Raw genomic sequence first — 13,691 nt, forward strand, 5'->3', positions numbered from 1 at the left:
ATTGTATATAAAAACATTATCAAACATAATAACAAAATATATAAAAAATTTATATTTGCGACAAAAATAACATTCAAACCAGTATTTAAACACATCTTTTTTGTAAGCAACACATCTTTTTTGAAATGCTTCAATATAATGCTATTTTCAAATAATTGATTGTTTTTTTCCCTTAAAAAAAAAATTAACTATCGTTTTTTACAAAAACTTTTTTGAAAAAAAGTTGTGCCTTTTTTTTTTTACCTACTGTATATATGGATCTTATCTATAAATTGAATAATTTTTTGTCTTTTCAAAGCGATATAGATTCAATTGGATTCAAAACAGGCGATTATGCTGGTCATGGACATAAAAACTTTTTTTTATTTCTTTTTTCATCCTTTTACTGTAGGAGCTGTGTGGACAGGCACTAAATCTTGTTGAATTTGTCATCATTCATTTTGATCATTTAGCTGATGAAACCATGCAGTTTTCTAACGCCTCTATATAAATATGTTGGATGATTTGGTCTGTATAAATGATGCACACGCTACTCTGCTAAAATTAAAATAGGCCTTATACCAACACTTCTTCGGCCGCCTTGCAAAGATACAACAAAGAAGTTACTATACTTTTTTAGGATTAAATCTTTTAAAATGAACTTTGCTTTTTCTATTTGTATTTTTTACTTCTCCAACTTAGTGATCACTAAGTTAGTGATCTTACTTAGTGATCTTAGTGTTTCCATTTCTCTAACTTCTCAAACAACTAGTTGATCCCTAAGTTATTTCCACTTCTCCAAAGTCCACCAAACATCTCTTTACACCAACTTAATCTTGTGAGCTGATCTCTAGCAGTCAACATAGGTTTTCTACCCGCTGCGTAAACACTAATTTTTTCATTTCTATCTATATTTGAAGAAATACTTTTTTTTATTGAACATGTTTTTTAAGTTCACGATATCATGACCTTGCATTGAATTTTAGTTTATTCAACCTCTTATAGAAAATTCTTAAGCTAATATTTAAATTAATTAATTAATTAAGAGTAAATGTAAGTTTAAAAAGAAAGTAGAAAAAAAAATGAGCTGAATATTTTACTGCACATATTTTTTTTTGAAAGCACTGTTTATAATATTTAAAGTTGTATATTGTATTCAAATACTCTAATTTGTTTTTATTAAAATGCTTTTGATTTTGTAAAAAAAAATTTTAAGTATCATAATATTATAGTTTGGTAGAGAAATTTTTTTTTAAAATTGAGTTTAAAACACTCTCTCAACTCTCAAAGCCGTGGTGGAGATTAAACTTGGAACTTCCCACTTACAAAGCAAGCGCTCTATATATATTAATATATAGAGCCAATATGCCACTACTGCATCATATATATATATATATATATATATTTATATATATATACATATATATGCGGTAGTGGTGTAGTGGTAGAGTGCTCGCTTCATAGGCGAGAGGATCCATGTTCGATTCCCACCACATCCCTGGTAGTACTGCGCTCAACTTGTTTCTCTGGGCAGCAGTCTTGTTTGTCAAGGTTCGTCTTTTGGAGTTATAGAGTTGAGAGAGGGTTATAACCACAATTAAGTAGCCTCTTCATCTGTAGTGGCCTTGGGGAAATGAATTAGAATATATAGATAGATATATATATATATATATATATATATATATATATATATATATATATATATATATATATATATAAATTAGTAAAAAACACTTATCTAACTTTTATCTTCGACTTGAAGTTTCACCATTGCTGGATCATCAGGAAGAGTTGAACTCTTCCTGATGATCCAGCAATGGTGAAAGTTAGGTAAGTGTTTTTTACTAATTTATTATTGCTCTGTTCTTTAAGAACATTGAGCACTCTATTTGTAAAATACACTAACATAATTTACATATATATATATATATATATATATATATATATATATATATATATATATATATATATATATATGTATATATATATATATATATATATATATATATATATATATATATATATATATATATATATATATATATATATATATATATATATATATATATATATATATGTATATACATATAGTTTTTATTTTTATCTTCTTTAACATTTAATTTTGTCTACTTTAATACTTGATTTTATCTTTTTTTTTTAGTTTTTTAGAGGATTATAATCTGATGAGCAAAACTCCAATGTCACTTGTTATGTTCAAGTTTGCCATTGAACATATTTCAAAAGTAGCTCGTATTCTGAAGCAAGCCAATGGCCATGCTTTATTAGTTGGTACTAATTTTACTTAATACTATATTTTTAACCAGGTTTTTAATGACTGGATGGTTTTGATTAAATGTATGATTAATGGAAATCATACATTTAATCAAAAATTGAAAAATTGATTATAAAGCAGTTGTTATGAAAACAATAAAAACACTTAAAAAATATATATTTCAATTTATTTAATAATTAAAAGTAGATGAAAGTTTTTGATCATAGTATAAAAATGTGGATTTTAGGTGTTGGAGGAAGTGGCCGTCAAAGTATTGCAAAGTTAGCAACTTTCATTGCAGATTTTGTACTGTTTCAAATTGAGATATCAAAAAGTTACAATAAAATTGATTGGCGTAATGATCTTAAAAAGGTTTCATTAGAAAATCTTTTAGTTATATTTTCAAAACAAAATGTTTAAGTATTTTAATTGTGTTTTAATTTTAGCTGTTAATGTTATCTGGAGTTGATGGTAAACCAACTGTTTTTTTGTTTATTGATAACCAAATAAAAGATGAGCTGTTTGTTGAGGACATCAACATGATTTTAAATACAGGTGATGTGCCAAATATATTTGCAGCTGACGAGAAAGCTGATGTAATTGATAAAATGCAAGGAATAGCAAGAAATGAAGTAATTGAATAGCTTTGTTTTTTTTTCTGTTTATTATGCTTTTATAAGTTATTATTATTTTTTATGTTTGTTTGTTTTTTATGTGTTGGTTTTAGTTTTTTAATTTTTTTATATAATCATTCTAGGGTAAAAAAATTGATTCTACTCCATTAGCAATGTATAATTACTTCATTGATAGAGTGAAAACAAACCTTCACATAGTATTAGCAATGAGCCCAATTGGAGATGCTTTTAGAAATCGCTTAAGAATGTTTCCTTCACTTATTAATTGTTGTACTATTGATTGGTTTCAGGTAATTCCATTTATACAATTAGGATAAAGATAGCGGAATCCATTTTTAGTTAAAGGGATAAAAAAAATGAGGGGCTGTATTAGTTTTTAAAATAATATTTAAACTTGTTGATTTTATTAACATAAAAAACTTTTTCAATCTTTGATTTAATCTGTGACTTTGTGTTTGAATCTGTGATTAAATTTGTAATTGAGCACAATGTTTGTTATGTGTAAAATAAGTAGAACACTTAAAGTTACTTAAATTATAATTTAAATAAATTATAATTTAAGGAATTATATAAATAGCAAGTATATATAAATAGCAAGTCAATTACATATCAAGCAACAACAAAAACAAGGTTCAATAACATTTTTTTTTTGGCAATGTGTTTTTGGACCTTGTCTTAAATAAAGAGGGTTTTATTAGAGAATCTGCATCTGTTAGTTGATAAATTAATTGAATATGAATATTGTTAAATGTTAAAGAAAGATTAGTGTTAAAGAGCAAGGAAGCGTTTGACAGAAGAAAAGTTATTGATTGTGTCATGAAGATGTGCAAAGAGAAAAAACTAGGTGAATAAAAGTTTTTAGAGCATAAATTGCCAATACAGTAAAAGGATGTGACTGAATGACAAGTTGATGGAACTAGTGATAAAAGCTTATTTGAACAGCAACCATGATAGTTTTTTAGAAAAAAGAAAAAGATTGATGATGGAACAACTTTTTGATGATGGAAAAGTTGCTCAAGTAGATAATGCAGATAGAGCAGGCTTAACTACTTTTAAAAAGTGTTTTTAGACATTGTTTAGGAGAGAAAGTGCATCATTAGAAGAACATGCCCAAATATGACAATAGTATTCCATACAGGGGCAAATAATATAGAGGTAGAGAATAAATCAGGAGTAAGAAAGTAGCATGATGAAGAGAAGATAAATAAAAAAACATATTAAATAACATATTAATTTTACCTACCGTAAAACGGTACTTTGATAGCTCTTCAGTTTTTTTTATTTTTATTTTTTTGATATAACAGGATACCTCTCCTTTATATGATTCCATTAAAAAAAGAATTTTGTTTGTCCTACTATATATATTTTTTTTAATCTAAAAAATGTTATTAACCTGAGCAAATAACTTTGCAATAGATTGAATATATGGTTTTCATGAGAGGTCAATAGTGAATGATAATCTAATAAGACTTAAAGAAGAGGACTTTGAGAAAATATTGACAATATTGCGATAGTTGTTTCTATTACATAACTTTTGTTGGAATTAAAATTCACAAGCCACTGTAAGCCCTAAGCTGTTTCTGAATAGACATTGGATTCAAAAGACAAAAAAAGAGAAGACAGGAGTATAAAGTTGAGTCATCTGCTTTAGATGTAAGGTTGTCAGGAAGATCATTAATGTAGATAAGAAACAAGACAGAATCAAAGATAGAACCTTGTGCTACCCCACAATTTACTGGAAAATGAAGAAGAGTGTTTGGCTTCAATGATGAATTTAATAATAGGGTTAGACAGAAATGATTAAATAATCTCAAAACCCATATGAAACAAGCTTATGAAGAAGACCAGAATGCCAAACTTTATCAAAAAATTAATTTAAACATTATTTTCTAAGTATTTATGATTGATTGTTATATTATTTGTATGATTATTAACTTAATGAGAATGCTGTCAGAAAAATAAAAAACAGTATTAAAAGAAATTTAAATCACCACAGCTATATAAATTGTTTCATAGGCATGGCCTGATGATGCGTTAGAAATGGTAGCAAAAGCATTTTTAAAAGATATCAATATAGAGCCAACTGTTCAAAATTCTGCAGTTCAAATGTGTAAATATTTTCATGAAAGTGCCGTTAGACAATCAGAAAAGTATGTTAAAAGTTATTTTTATTTATTTTGATTTGTTTTTGAATTAATTTATACTAAGATATAAACAGTTACTAAAAACGATGGTTTAATTAAGTTATGTATATAGTGTCTTAAATTGTATTTATTAGGTATTAGTTAGATTCATTCTTACTTCTGAAACATTAGCATCATTAGTTTTCACTCAAAGTGAAGTCATTTTGTTTGCCGGCATTGTTTCAATGTTTATTTTGTTTGCTAAAAATGTTTTATTGTGATATAAAATTAAATAAGCTATGAAAAAAAAAAAATTTAATTTAACATGTAGATACTTACACACATTAAGAAGATACAATTACGTTACTCCTACTTCATATCTTGAGTTGCTTCAAGCATTTAAAAACTTGCTTCATGTTAAACAAGATGAGATACAGTCACTCAAAAGTCGATATGTCATTGGCTTAGAAAAACTTGAGTTTGCAGCATCTCAAGTTAGCATTATGCAAGAAGAGTTAATATCACTGCAACCAAAGCTTGTTGAGACTTCAGAAGAAACTAAAAAGTTGATGACTAAAATTGCGCAAGACACTGTTGAAGTTCAAGCAAAGAAAGAGGTTTTCACTTTACTCCTGTATTTACATTTTTAAATACAGGAGTAATTATTGTTTCTTTTTTTTTTTTTTTGTTATAAGTTGTAAACCTTATTACATTACTTTTGTTTAATAGTTTTTATTTTTTATTATTATTTATTTTATATTATAATTATTTCATTTGATTAAATTAGTTATAGTTTAAAGTTCAAAACTTTTTTTTTTAAATTAAAAAGTAAATATTGAGAAAAAAATACTTTAGGTTGTGTCTGCAGATGAAGAAATAGCTAACAAAGCAGCTGCCATAGCTCAAGGAATTAAATCAGACTGTGAAAGTGATCTTGCCGAAGCCATTCCAGCCCTTGAAGCTTCAATTGAGGCTTTAAACACTCTTAAACCAAGTGATATTAGTCAAGTAAAAACTATGAAAGTATGTATTTTTACATTGTTTTTTTCTTTTTTTTTTATTAATTTTTTTTTTTTTTTTTTTACTTTATTTGTTATTTATTTTATTTTTATATTTAATTTGTTTTTTTATTTTAATTTTTTTTTTTCTAGAATCCTCCTAGTATAATTAAATTAGTAATGGAGGCTGTTTGTATCATGAAAGGTATTAAACCAGATCGAAAGAATGATGCATCTGGTGCTGGAAAAATTGATGACTATTGGGGACCATCTCAAAAAATACTAAGTGATTTAAAGTTTCTAGATCAACTGAAATCTTTTGATAAAGACAATATTCCACCAGCCACTATGAAAGTCATAAGAACAAAGTAAATTGATTGTTCTATTAAAATATAGCTAAATTATTTTCACTATGGAGTTAGTATAATGCAATTGAATGAAATTAAAACTTTTTTAAAATTTAGGTCACTATTAGCTCTCCTGTGTTGTACCATGTCATATCTCTGACATGGTTGTATTTTGCAAAATGTTTTAGTAAAAGAATGTGCAACAAAAGATGGATGAAGTTTTTTTTTGAACTCAAATTCAAACTTGAGTTTATTTTACAATTGTGTAAATTAAATTCAAGTTTATAAATACTGTTAAACAAAAACTTGTTTATTTCTGGTGATGAAAGCTGGAGATTTCTTATGATTTTAAATTGACTTAACTTGTAAACATAAAATCATTTATTACATTTAATCAGCAATCAAAAATAAATCATACCTTTCTTTTATTAATTTGATATAAAAACATTTTTTCAACAACTAAGCTGTTTGTTTTAACTGAAAGAATTTAGGGGATGGAGAAAAGAATTTAGGAGGTGGAAAAAAGAATTTAGGAGGTGGAGAAAAGAATTTAGGAGAAGGAGAAAAGAATTTAGGGGGTGGAGAACAAAAAAAATATTTTTATTTGCATTTCATTTTATTTTAGATACATCACAAATGATCAGTTTGTTCCAGATATAGTGAAACAAGCTTCTGAAGCTTGCGAGGGGCTTTGCAAGTGGGTGCGAGCTATGGAAGTGTATGACAGGGTTGCTAAAGTATAAAAGAAGAACATTGTTTCAAATATTTTCATGCAAAAATTTATTAAGTAAAATGATTAAATAATGATTGAACATTTTTTAGGTTGTTGCACCCAAGAAACTCAAACTTGCAGAAGCAGAAAATGAGTTGCAAATGCAAATGACAAAGCTTAATGAAAAACGTCATGTTTTGAAAGAGGTTTTTTTTTTTTACTATTTAAAAGTCAATAAAAATATAATATACAGTATGAATATATTTAAAGCTGTTCAATTATTACAATTAAGTTGATATAAATTTTTATCTAATAAAAATTTTATAAATATGTTATAATTAAGATTTAAAAATCAAATCTAAAGGTATCAGACAAGCTGCAAAATTTGCATGATGAACTCAATTTGATGACTAAAAAGAAAGAAGATTTAGAAGCAAACATTTCTTTATGTGAAAAAAAGCTAGAGCGTGCAGGCAAATTGATTGGTGGTTTGGGTGGCGAAAAAAGTCGTTGGACAGAAACTGCATTTCATCTTGGAGAACTGTAATTCTTGTTTTAAGTTGTTTTTGAATCAATACTAAATGAGTTTTTGACATATGACATTAATAACTGTACATTACTGATTTGATTCACGAATCAAGTGGTGTTTCATGAATCGAATTAGTGTTCTTTGTAGAACCACACTCAACTGATGAGCATATGTGCTGCTTTGTGCAACATCCATGCTCATTAAAGTTCATGTTTTAAAGTTAATTTTAGAGAAGATTGTTAGTATAACCTTCAATCCTATACTCTTTTCTATGCTCTACTGTTTGTCTGATTTTTGTAAAAAAGATTTTTTGTTTTGTTTATAGTTCCACCAGAATTTTTGGTGATGTTTTAATGTCTTCAGCAGTTATTGCATACTTGGGTGCTTTTACAGTTGACTTCAGAAATGTTGAGTATTGTTATGCTATTTAATAATATAAAAATTATAAAGATATATATATATATATATTTATATATATTGTAAAGATATATACCATTATGTGTAGTAATAATACAGTGAGAATTTTTACTACATTTTGTTGTTGTTTTTTTTACTTTTTTTTAATTTTGTTTATAAAGTAGCAGTTTTTGGTTTAGGAGTGTATTTCTGATTGGTTAAAACTCTGTGCTAAAGTCAAGATAAAATGTTCTCCAAGTTTTACATTGACTTCAACTCTTGGCGAGCCACTGAAAATTCGAGAATGGCAGATTGCAGGTCTTCCCGTTGATTCTTTCTCTGTTGATAATGGAGTCATTGTAAACAACACAAGACGATGGCCTCTTATGATTGATCCTCAAGGTTTGATTTGTTTTTAAATATAAATGATTGTTTCTGTATGTATGTACATTATGGTGTCTCAAAAATATATCATATGTTTAATTTTATGCTATGATTTTTTATAATGCCTAATATTGTACTTAGCCCATCATTTTGCCCAAAAAAACAAGAAGTAAATTCAAATTTGAACATAAAGTATTTTAAATAAATATTTTTATTATTGTATTTTTGAGATAAAATAGGACATCAATAATGTTTTTAAAACAGTGTATTTTCTGACACTAAGATCCATTATATCATTAGTATTTCATCTTAGAAAATAGATTCTAGTGGCTTTTGGAAAGTCTTAAACAAGTAACAAAAAAAAGTCTAACATTTCTCATACATCTGATCTTACTATCTCTCTAAAGAAGAATGTAGAACTAAGACTTTTGTAGTTTGTTCACTACATCGATAATCTTCCTGGTAATTTTACTTCTAAATTGATTTACAGTCGATGCAATTGTATACTTCAGTCTTCACAAAAAGTTATTACTTTTTGGTTGCTTAGAACAGGTAGTTGATTTTGAATCTGATCCCTCTTTTGTGAGAGCTTTGAGCTTGCATTTATTGCAATGTTGTTAACATTCCACTAGTCACTATTTTAATAATATAATGAGTCCTATACATTTTGCTTTTTTAGATTATTTATCACTGTTAATCTTGCTTGCCATTTTCTAACTTTTATCTTTATATAAAATACTGTTGTCTTTTGAATTAAGTAGCTTGTCCTTGTATGGAATTCTGTTGTTGTATTTACATTGTCCTTATTTCTTTTTGACAAGGTGCAAGATTATATTGTAAATGTTGTTGAGCCTTCTCTAGCTGCCAAAGTTGAGTTTTTGTTCCATCATTGTATGGTTGCCTCTAATTCTCTTTTCTAGAAATGCTACCATGGTAAAAAAACTGCAATCACTCTATCTATTCACCAAAACTTTGCTTTATGTAACAATTTTATTTTTAACCAAAGTTGCATTCTTTTATTTTAACTGTTCTTTGTGCTCAAAAAACTTTTGATCATTTAGCTTTTTTACTCAATCATTGGTGCTTCATAATTCTCTCTCATTTTCTATGTTTTCTTAACAATTAAATTTTCAACATTGCAGCCAATTCACCAGAAGGACAAGCTTGTCTTACTTAATCTTCTGTACAGCTATTTTCACTTAACTATTTAATTTATCAACTCTGATGGTTTATTAGCCTTATGGTTTATTAACCTTATTCACTGCAGATAAATCTTCTATATTTTAATTGAACCCTAATTTAGCAGTTTTAAATGTAGCTAGAGTGAGCAGTATAAAAAAGTTAAAAAATCAAACATGCAACTAAAAGTTATGAAAGTTCTATTACTCATAAAGCAAAAAATTATTGTGTAGATATATAAATAGCAAATCAAAAATTAAAACCCATATTAAAGCAGTTGAAAATAAAGATGGTACCATTGTCATTGAGAAAGTAAAAATAACATGCAACTTGAATTAACTATTTTAATTCTGTATATACATCCTAATATTTGGAGACACTTACAGAATTCAAAAAAAGTAATTTATCAAATTTTTTAAGGATGGAAAGTATTCTTGCAATAAAAATGATGTTGATATACTTGATGCAGTAGTGGTGTAGTGGCAAAGCACTTGAGAAGGTTGTAACCATAATTAAAGTAGCCTCTTTGACTGTAGTGGCTTTTATGGCCTTGCGGAGGTGAATTAACATTAAAAAAATTTGAAACTGTCCAGAGACATGCAACATGCAAGTTGATACCTGAAATAAAACAATTATCATGTGAAAAAGTTTATTCAAAATGATTTTAACAACATTGCCCAAAAAAAGAAAACGTGGTGATTTAATTAAATTTTATAAATTTTTTCATCACATTGAATACATCTCATGGTATAATCCACCTAAGTTTTTTGCATAATTATTGTTGTCTGGACCAGCTGCCAGTACAAGAAGAAATCAATTCAAACATAGTTTACACATTCAACAGGTTAGTTGTCAAATTTGAGAACATTTATTTACTAATCGAATAGTAAAAACATGGAATAGTTTACCAGAATCAACCATCATGAAATAGTCTACCATAGTCAACCATCAGAACATCAACAGTCAATAATTTTGAGAGCAAAGTTAAAAATTCATCATCAAATACTTTTTCTTAGTCTGAGTTTAAACTCTAGAAAACAGTATATAAATATTATTTATTTTTTATTAAATTGTTAAAAGCTGTCATAGATTTAACATGGCTTTAAATCTCAACAGCAATACTTTTAATATAATTTTTTAACTGTATATGCAAATCAAATAATTTTTTTTTTAGTTTCTTAAAAAATTTAAAAAAAATGCATTTAATTTGCATATACAGTTAAAATAAAACAACAACGAAAAATTTCCTTTAAAAAAAGTTAAAACTTAACTATTTTATTTTGCCTCATTTTACCTTAGTATATAAAAAATGATTTACAATGTATAGAAATGATTTCAAATGTATTATTAGAAATTATAATTATAATGGTTACTTATATACAATTATATTAATAAAAATGTTCCAGTATTTTAATTTTGTTATTTTAATCAAATTGTTCAGGTCAAGCAAATAAATGGATTAAAAATCTTGAAAAAGCAAACAAATTAGAAGTTGTCAAAATGTCAAGTGCAAATTATGCACGTACCTTAGAAAATGCTATTCAGGTTGTTGTTTTTTAGTTTTTTATGTTCTTTTTTCAGGTCTTTTTTTTTTAATTTTTAAGTTCCTTTTTTCAGATTCTCTTTTTCATGTTTTTTAAGTTCTTTTTTTTCATGTCCTTTTTTTTTTTAATTTCGAAGTTCTTTTTTTTTTAGGTTTTTTAAGCTTATGATATTAGTTTATTTGATTTGTTTGTTGCTTTTTTAACTGCATAACTTTTGAAATTTTTTCAAAATTTATGCAGTTTAGTCCATAATTTTTTTTTTACTTTTTTTTTCTCTCTCTTATTTTTAAAAATTTTACTTTAATTCTTTCAGTTTGGGCATCCTGTGCTACTTGAAAATGTAGGTGAAGAGCTTGATCCAATGTTAGAACCTGTGTTGCTGAAGTTAACATTTAAACAAAATGGTATTGAGGTATTACTTTATTTCTAATCTGTTTTAGATTTTAAAATTCAATTCTGAACATAACAACTAAACAATTACATTTATTGTAAATTAGTATATGAAACTTGGGGAAAATGTTATTGAGTATTCAAAAGATTTTAAGCTTTATATTACAACACGTTTGCGCAATCCTCATTATCTACCAGAAATTTCAGTAAAGGTTAAATTTTTATTCTTTTGATTTTAAACTGTCTATTTTTTTTGAAGTATTAAATTTATTATAGTTAATAATATTATGAATATGGTTAATTGTATAATTCCATGTGTTCAGAAAAAATATTTTTAATGGTTTTGTTGATGTTTAGGTTACATTGCTGAATTTTATGATTACACCATTAGGACTGGAAGATCAATTACTTTGCATTGTAACAGCCAAGGAAAAACCAGAATTAGAAGAACAAAAGAATCTTCTTGTTCTTGAGAGCGCTTCAAACAAAAAGCAGGTATTTATTTGCAATCATTCATATTGCACAATTATCAGACACTCCCCCGAGAATATCTGATCTTTGTATGGAGAGCAGAGAGCTGGAAAAAAAACACGGCTCTGGTTATAGCTGCAATTTAATTGAACTTATGGTTCTGACTCCTGTTTTGGTTTCTTTTTTTTTTTTTGCAAACTTTTTTTTCATTTCTTTAAATATGACTTCTTTTAGTATCCTTAAATAGTTTAAATTATTTTATGAATTAAAAAAATTTAGAACTGAAAATTAGAAAAATCAAACAAATTATGTTTAGTTGTGCAAGTGTTTTGGACATTTTAGATTCCAGTTGAAATAGTTATCTGAAAAATTGACAAAATATTTAAAAGTTGAATTAAAAATTAAAGTCAAAAAAGCCAGCTATTTTTTAATAACTTAGCTAAGGCGCAGAATCTATTCAGCTATGACTCTGGCTTTGGCTCCCACTCTTTACTTCTGAAATAATTTATTAAAAGAAGTTCGTATTTTTATCTTTGTTTATATAAAAAACTAATATTATATACTGATCTATTATATACCTCATCATATAGAATAATAATAATAATAATAGTAATAACAATAAAAATAATAATAATTACAATAATAGCCCAATAACATAGAATCAATCATACATTTATGGTCAAAAAATCCTATATAATTATGTAGTTATCAACGAAAAAAAAAAAATCTTATATGTTCTATAAACAATAAATTCACATATAGCTTGATCATTATCTTAGAGTAAAGCTGCATCATTATATGTTAAATAAAAGTAAAATTTTTAAAATAAGTCAGCAAATCGGAACAAATAGTTGCTGCACATTTAAAGATCCCTAAGACAACTTTTCATGATAACATTCAGTGCATCAAATCAGCAGATGACATCAATCCAGAATAATCCTGTGGAAGACCAAGAATTACCTATCCTCAAACCAAGAAAGTGATACAGTGTTTAGCTGAGAGGGGTTTACAGATTTCAAGCTCACAAATTCATACTTAACTGCATTTTAGTGTGAATGTTAGTGCATTTTCAAAAAGTTTAAAAATGTCTTGCCAAGGACTTTAATTTCAATTGTTACATACTGCATTAAAGTAATTCCTTTCTCAAAAATACATTTATGATCGCCTAAAATTTTGGAAAGAACACGAGTTAGACTAGTAAAATGTGACAACATGTCATGTTCTTAGCAAAAGCATAAGTTTAGTGGTTGGCAGTGCAATTCACTTTTTGGCCATAACTTATACAGTTATGGCCAAAAAGATCTTAATCAAAAAGGACTTAGACTTGTCAATTTTCAAGACTTAAGCATTAATTCCTTTGCATAAAAAATGTCTTACAAAATAAAATGTCTTAAATTTTTAAATGTTTGTCAAGTGCTGCTTATTATTTCATTTTTATAAATTACATTTTAATAATCAAAATTAAAAATGTGGGGTATGTTTGATTGCATGGTCTTCTTTATTTGATATCTTTTTAATATATATAAATATATAACTTTATATGTGTTGCCTAATGATCGAACAAGAAAAAATAATTGTACCCTGTTTTTTTTTTGTTTAATTTTCTCTTTTTTTTTCTCTCTCTATATAAAGACCAATTTTCACTTATTAACAATATATTATTACTATTAAAATACCTAATGACTCCAGACTCTTTTTTGAAAAAATTGATTTTTTTGGGCAATTTAATTGA

At 26.5% G+C, this 13,691-nt stretch overlaps 1 protein-coding gene across 2 annotated transcripts in view; it reads left to right on the forward strand.

The window, feature by feature from the left end:
- The window catches only part of LOC100203362 (dynein axonemal heavy chain 3), a 135,703-nt gene that overhangs the window by 100,527 nt on the left and 21,485 nt on the right, over positions 1-13,691 (forward strand). For both annotated transcript variants that reach the window (XM_065803056.1, XM_065803057.1), the window contains 17 exons: positions 2,141-2,268; positions 2,499-2,623; positions 2,698-2,883; positions 3,009-3,176; positions 4,903-5,036; positions 5,341-5,626; positions 5,865-6,032; positions 6,161-6,375; positions 6,980-7,091; positions 7,177-7,272; positions 7,431-7,609; positions 7,921-8,002; positions 8,192-8,393; positions 10,996-11,099; positions 11,412-11,510; positions 11,596-11,700; positions 11,846-11,983. In XM_065803056.1, coding sequence (XP_065659128.1) covers positions 2,141-2,268; positions 2,499-2,623; positions 2,698-2,883; positions 3,009-3,176; positions 4,903-5,036; positions 5,341-5,626; positions 5,865-6,032; positions 6,161-6,375; positions 6,980-7,091; positions 7,177-7,272; positions 7,431-7,609; positions 7,921-8,002; positions 8,192-8,393; positions 10,996-11,099; positions 11,412-11,510; positions 11,596-11,700; positions 11,846-11,983 — 2,527 coding nt within the window. The remainder of the gene's footprint in view (positions 1-2,140; positions 2,269-2,498; positions 2,624-2,697; positions 2,884-3,008; positions 3,177-4,902; positions 5,037-5,340; positions 5,627-5,864; positions 6,033-6,160; positions 6,376-6,979; positions 7,092-7,176; positions 7,273-7,430; positions 7,610-7,920; positions 8,003-8,191; positions 8,394-10,995; positions 11,100-11,411; positions 11,511-11,595; positions 11,701-11,845; positions 11,984-13,691) is intronic.

The sequence above is a fragment of the Hydra vulgaris genome, chromosome 08 (genome assembly GCF_038396675.1).
Source record: "Hydra vulgaris chromosome 08, alternate assembly HydraT2T_AEP".
Classification (NCBI taxonomy): domain Eukaryota; kingdom Metazoa; phylum Cnidaria; class Hydrozoa; order Anthoathecata; family Hydridae; genus Hydra; species Hydra vulgaris.